The 6,469-nt window shown below is 49.6% G+C and overlaps 1 protein-coding gene across 1 annotated transcript; it reads right to left on the bottom strand.

The window, feature by feature from the left end:
- Positions 1-584: 584 nt before the first annotated feature.
- On the bottom strand, positions 585-3,329 carry LOC119364414 (glutamate decarboxylase-like). Its single transcript, XM_037629890.1, has 6 exons — positions 2,805-3,329; positions 2,523-2,723; positions 2,190-2,404; positions 1,855-2,108; positions 1,675-1,727; positions 585-1,256 (listed from the first exon to the last, which is right to left on the bottom strand). Exons 1-6 carry the CDS (start codon positions 3,096-3,098, stop codon positions 813-815), a joined length of 1,461 nt encoding a protein of 486 aa, XP_037485787.1. The 5' UTR covers positions 3,099-3,329; the 3' UTR covers positions 585-812.
- Between the last annotated feature and the right edge of the window lie 3,140 nt (positions 3,330-6,469).

Raw genomic sequence — 6,469 nt, forward strand, 5'->3', positions numbered from 1 at the left:
TTTGTGCGGTGAGAAGAGGATAAGAGACACAAGAAGAGAGAAAGTGAGTGAATGGAACATATTTTCTGCTCTATGTACTATTACTCCGGGCATGTGTGTTGCCGTTGCTTCAAGTTTCACTATTGGGTCAACTATTTAATATTTTGACTATTTGAATTATGAATTACGGGGTGCACCTAGAATAATAAAGTTCGACCCACTAAGTGATCACCAAACAATTTCGTAAGCAACTATTTGTTCATGCATAGCTCTAGGAAGAAAATGATGCAACAAAGCGCGCGTGCCAAACACTTCTAGTATTATCACTATCGATACTAGAATTGTCTTTCTCTTTGTTTCTTGTGCTTATATTTTACTCCCTCTGTCTCATAATATAAGAGCGTTTAAAACGCTCTTATATTATGAGACAGAGGGAGTAGATAAGTTGGGTGCACCACAAGTCAGGGAAGTACACCAAATGCTCTCTTCTTGATAGATTTATTGGTGTGTTATTTTTAAATTTGTTGCATCGGTGATGTGCTGAACCTCTCAGCGTCAAGATGACAATATGAGGCGAGGTGACAGAAGAATCTTCAGCAGCGGTGTTGTTCTTAGCCCTCAAACCCCAACCCGGAGCGCAGAGCACTTAGAAGTCTTGTTTATAACCCATAAAACATAAAGAACATACATAACTAAGCACACAAAACGAATGCTAAACTTAAAACAAACACTTACTCGAAGAAACTACTAAAAACAAGAAATGAGCCAACATGTGCCGAAGAAGAACTCGGTGGCCAAGAATTATTCCTCCACGTTAAGCCCGAAAACTGCAATCAGCAAACCAGGCTGTGCTTCTTCCTCGCAACGAAGGTCCGCCAGTAGGTGGTCACCTCCTTCTCAATTTGGTGTGCTGTCTTCTTCACATGCTCGTGATGCCCATGCTTCTTGGCATGCGCGTCCATCTCCACCATGACCTTCTTGAGGTCGGTGATGAGGCGCTCGGCCAGGCCGCGGCTGAAGTCCTCACGGATGACCACACGCATGACGGCGATGTGCTCGGCGTCGGCGGGCATTGTGTATGCCGGAACAATCCAGCCGAAGCGGCGCAGGCTCTCGACCACCTCGAACACCGTGTATTTGGACGAGTCCTTGAGGGAGAAGGCCACGAGCGGCACGCCCGAGTCCTTGGACACCAGGTGAAAGTAGCCCATCTTCTCGACTCCCTCCCGGAGCACCGTTGCGTTGTCCCGGCAATTTTGCATGATGTCCTTGTAGCCCTGATTGCATTTTTGCATCACATAAATAGTTTTTCAAACATAAATTGCTTTATTGACTGCTACCTAAAGTTTTTTTTAGAAAAAATAGAGAGGTTAGCAATGTGAAAGAACATGCCGATGGCATGGGCAAAATACAAGCAGGATCCTAACAAACTAGACGTCCACCTGAAATGCATGAAGTGCATGGACCACTGGTGTTTCTTCGCTTGCAGAGACAAAGCTACAACACATGTTTGTTGCGTTGCTTGCAGAAACAAAACCAGCATAAAGCACAAGGCAAAGGATGCCCGTCAGAGATTTGCAACAACACATTACACATGTGCAGATATTCATCAGTGATTTGCAACAGTAGTGCAACACTTTGGGAAATAAAACCCCAACAAAAACGAACAACTGTAGAAAAATCGTGGTTAATTACCTCGAATCCGAGACGGATGAGTTGATAATACTGCGCAATGATCTGGCTCGAACCTGTCCAACAGAGCAGCACATGAAGAGCACATCAACTTACTGGAAAAACTAACCAATGATCGACGCCCGAATCCGAGACGGATGAGTTGATAATACTGCGCAATGATCGACGCGCACGGTGTTGTACCTTTGGAGAAGTTGAGCGTGAAGGTTGGCTGGTCGGCGCCGAGGTAGTTGATGTGGAAGATGAGCTCGTCGGGCAGGTCCTCCTTGTTCCTCCAAATCACCCACCCGACGCCGGCATATACGAGGCCGTACTTGTGCCCGCTGACGTTGATGCTCTTCACCAGCGGCAGCCGGAAGTCCCACTCCAGCTCCGGGTAGATGAAGGGCGCGATGAACCCGCCGCTGGCCGCGTCCACGTGAATCGGCGTGTCCCACCTGATCAATCGACGGAACCAACAGATCGATCAATCATATCTCTACCATATCTGCAGTTTTTGGCATAAGATTAACGCGTACCCTGTCTCTGCATTCTTGGCGACGAGGAGGTCGTTGAGCCTCTTGACGTCCTCGAACTCGCCGTTGAGTGTGGAGCCGAGGATGGCGGCGACGCAGATGGTGTTCTCGTCGACCAACTCTACGGCCTTCTCGGGGTCCATGACGTAGTACCCTTCCCTGAGCTTCACCTCCTTGAGCTCTACCTCGAAGTACCGCGCGAATTTCTCCCAACACACCTACAAAAGCAAGACATCCAGTGATTGGATCCGGTGGTTGAATTATCCTGCCGGTGATCCAGCCGGCATGCACTGCAAATGTCTCAGTAATGTGACTGTGTGCTCGATTCGCAATTACCTGGACATTTGCGCCGGTGACGATGTTGGGCTTGTCGTGGGGCTTGCCCTCGGCCTTCATCTTGTTCTGCCACTTCCTCTTGAAGGCCAGCCCGGCCAGCATGATGGCCTCCGAGGAGCCGACGGTGCCCACCCCGACGGCCGTCTCGTCCTCGCCGATGGGCGCGTTGAAGAGATGCGCGATCATGTTGACGCACCGGTTCTGTTTCAAATCCACAAACAGTAACATACGTCGCCGGCCGTAGTCGCGTAAAAATTGCATCAAAAACGAAATGATAGATACCTGGAACTCGGTGGTGACGGGGTACTCGTCCATGTCGACGTAGTTCTTGTTGACGGAATCCTGGATGAGCTTGTCGCACTCGGGCTCCATCCAGGTGGTGACGAAGGAGGCGAGGTTCAGGCGCGGGTTCCCGTCCAGCATCAGCTCGTCGTTGATGATCTGGTACGCCGCGTCCTTGGGGATGGACTGCTCCGGCATCCTGAACCTCGGGAGCGCGGTGCGCACGTAGCGCGACGCGAAGGTGGAGGAGATGAGCGACTCGCCGGAGCTCGTCTGTGCCCTGGACAACGCCATTTGACGCGGCGGCCGGTGGCTAGCTGGACCAGTTCGCCGTTGTGTCGTACGAGAAGAGAGGGTGAGCAGTGGGTGTCACAGGCAGGTCGACGCAGCAGATCGAGTTGGAACTAATTAATGGTGGCTCTTGTTCTATAAGAGAGGACGGTGCGCATGGGCGCGACGTGGTGGAGGCGCCACGGTTCTTGGGGGATGGGGCTTCCACGCCATCCGCTCGCACGTCCGGCCTCCTGCACGGCTTCCGCCGCTGGACTCGGGTGCATTCCTTTTCTTGCTTCTCTCGCCCGATCTGCTGTGCTCGTAGCTGTGTGCCTGTTGCTTCTGTGTTTCGAATACTGTTTTGGTTTTGTCTTTTGCGTTCTGAATTACGGCTATATATATCATCTCGATGGAAAATGCAATGCCGGAGGCGCTTAGTCACGCTTAGGCATTAGGCAATGACCAAACGGCCTCCCGTAAGACATAGGCGAAACTCTAGACATGCAAGCAAAAAATTGTCCACAGAAGTGTGAAATCATGCCATGTTACACCAACAGACCAAATTGACCACCTTCCAATTGCAATAGCTGGTAGCTTACTCATGTATATTCTCTAAATCGATATCGATACATAAAATTTCAAAAAATTCCAAATACAGCCTGATAGTAAAAACTGTAGATCCTTGTACAAACATCACACAAATTTGACTTGCTTAGAGCATCTCCAACAACTGCCCAACGCGCGGCGCGTTAAAAAAACGTTTGCAGCGTGCCGATCGTCTGTTTTTGTGCGGCGCGAAGCACTAGCTCCAGCGGCCGCTGTAAACTTTAGCGCGCGTGGTAGCTCCAGCAGGCGCTACAAAAATACTACGCGCGCTCTCGCACAAACAACATATGCACTCCAAACACAACCAAGAAGATCAAACACAAACAAAATAAATAACAATAAATAGTTAAATTTCGTTATTACAACTCAGCCAAATAGTTTATCTTTCAATACAACAAATACTTCAACAATACAATATCAAACGTACAAATCATGATGCTCTTTGTCGGTCATTCCATGCCCACCACTCCTCGATGAGATCCTTCCGAAGGTCATCATGCGTTTCGACACGTGGAATGGCATGATGGGAGGCAATCAAACGGGCCACCGTGGCTGCCCTCAGCCGCACTCACACGGGATGTCCCACGAGCTCATAGTGAGAGTAATCTACATCTTGGCCACACTCATTCTCGATGATCATGTTGTGCATGATCACACAAGCGTGCATGATGTACCAAAGCATCTTTTGATCCCAAAATCTAGCCGGTCCTCTCATAATAGCAAATTGTGCTTGCAAAATTCCAAAAACTCTCTCCACATCTTTTCTAGCCGCTGCCTGAGCATTGTGGAAATCAAGATTTTTCTTACCTTCCGGTTTTTTCAACGGCTTCACAAATGTTTGCCACTTTGGATAAATGTCATCCGCAAGATAGTAGTCATAGTTGTATGTACGGCCATTTGCTACAAACTACACCGGTGGCAGTTCACCATTTGCAATCTTATTCATCAGTGGTGACCGATTAACAACGTTGATGTCATTCAAAGATCCGGGCATTCCAAAAAAAGCATGCCAAATCCAAGTCTCTTGATCGGCCACCGCTTCAAGGATTATAGTGAAACACTTTTTTTGGCCATGGAATTGGCCATGCCATGCCTTAGGATAATTCTTCCAACTCCAATGCATGCAATCTATTGAGCCAAGCATACCTGGGAAGCCGTAAGCTTTGTTCATCTCCAATAGCCTTGTGGAGTCTTCGGCATTGGGAGATCTCAAATACTCCTGACCAAACACTTGCATAATTCCGACTGCGAAGTGCTTGACACACATGATGGCTTGACTCTCATCCATGGCCAAGTGATCATCAACTAGATCAGCGGGGATACCGTATGCCAACATACGCAAAGCGTCTGTCACCTTCTGAAAGGTGCTATGCCCGAGCTCTCCGGCGACATTCCTCCTTTGCTGAAAAAACCGGTCATGGCTCGCTAGTTTTTCTGCAATGCGTCTGAACAACTCGGCGCTCATCCTAAACCGGCTCCGAATGTACGACTCGGGGTACACGCGAGGATCCGCAAAATAGTGCCTGATCAATCTATTGTGGGCATCAATCCTATCCCTCCAAATTTTCTGTCGACCCATAACCGAACCGCCATGCTTCGGTTTTTTATTGATGTGCATAGCTAGAATCATTGCAAGATCCTCCTCCTCTTCAATATCAAATTCTTCTTCAGAAGAATCATATGACGAACTCATCTACAATGTTCAATTTAAACTAGGCTATAAAAACTACAAACAACATGCACCAAATTCATGTAAAAAATGTGAAGTTGAAGCAATACATACCTTGCAAGCATTTTGTCGAACACCTTGCGGGCACCGAGCGGCAGTGCGCGGCCGGGCACTGTTCGTCGGAGGAATGTCGCGCGCGAGGGGCGGCGGCGACTAGAGGGAGATGGAGGAAGCAGAGGCGGCGCGGGATACGCTGGGGAAGCGCCGGAACGGTCGCCGGAACAAATGGATGGCGCGGGCGGCTGGATGAGGGTAGGTGGAAGTTGCGAGCGGACGCTCGAGTGTCCAACGCGCGAGAGCGGGCGCAGCAAATAAACGGCGCGCGATGGCGTTTCGGCCCGCGCGCTGAACTAGTTATCCCGCGCGCATGGTTTTTGCGCCCCCGTTAGAGCGCCCAGAGCGATAGCGCGCGCAAAAACCACTAATTTTTCAGCGTGACGCTTATATAGCGCGTCTGTTGGAGATGCTCTTACCTTGAGACCGTTCCAATCTTTGGTTGACCAGGTCAAGGTCCTTCTGAGACCTCTCGAGCTTCTGATTCATCTCCGCTATCTCCTTGGAGACGGAGCCAGGAACCGTGGTCAAAACCCGTCAACAGAACCCCTTATTACAACGCCCACAGTCCAAACACTTATCCAGGACGACTGCCTAAAGCAACGACCTGGGGGCTACATGAAAAACTCCTGTTAATTCATACGAGCCCAACGCGGGTTTCTCGAAACCACCTTTGGGATCGGGGGCTACTCACTCACTAAGCTGTTTATAAGGTTATAAAACATGTCTTCGCACAAGCGCATAAATCTTTAATAATATTAAAATAAGGGATAGAAGTGTACCTCAAAGCTCATCACAAGGCTCTTAAAAGCCTCATGCAGACCGGCCCTTGCGGACCGGAAATCCTGCAGCGCCGCGCCTATTAAGGCACGGTCCTCTTCCTTAATGAAGGAACCCTTCAAGGTCTCCTCCATCTCCTCGGTCCACTCCGTGTCGGCCCGTCCTTGGGCACTTGGCGGGGGTGGTGGGATGACCTCATACCTAGGCACCGACGTGCCGGGCC

The sequence above is a fragment of the Triticum dicoccoides genome, chromosome 2B (assembly GCF_002162155.2).
Source record: "Triticum dicoccoides isolate Atlit2015 ecotype Zavitan chromosome 2B, WEW_v2.0, whole genome shotgun sequence".
Taxonomy (NCBI): domain Eukaryota; kingdom Viridiplantae; phylum Streptophyta; class Magnoliopsida; order Poales; family Poaceae; genus Triticum; species Triticum dicoccoides.

Excerpts from the sequence above, each read along its gene's own strand:
- LOC119364414 (XM_037629890.1), bottom strand. The coding sequence starts at position 3,098 with ATGGCGTTGTCCAGGGCACAGACGAGCTCCGGCGAGTCGCTCATCTCC. Across the intron at positions 2,724-2,804 it reads CCGTCACCACCGAGTTCCAG|AACCGGTGCGTCAACATGAT; the intron begins GTATCTATCATT and ends GATTTGAAACAG. Across the intron at positions 1,728-1,854 it reads CACGCTCAACTTCTCCAAAG|GTTCGAGCCAGATCATTGCG; the intron begins GTACAACACCGT and ends TCTGTTGGACAG.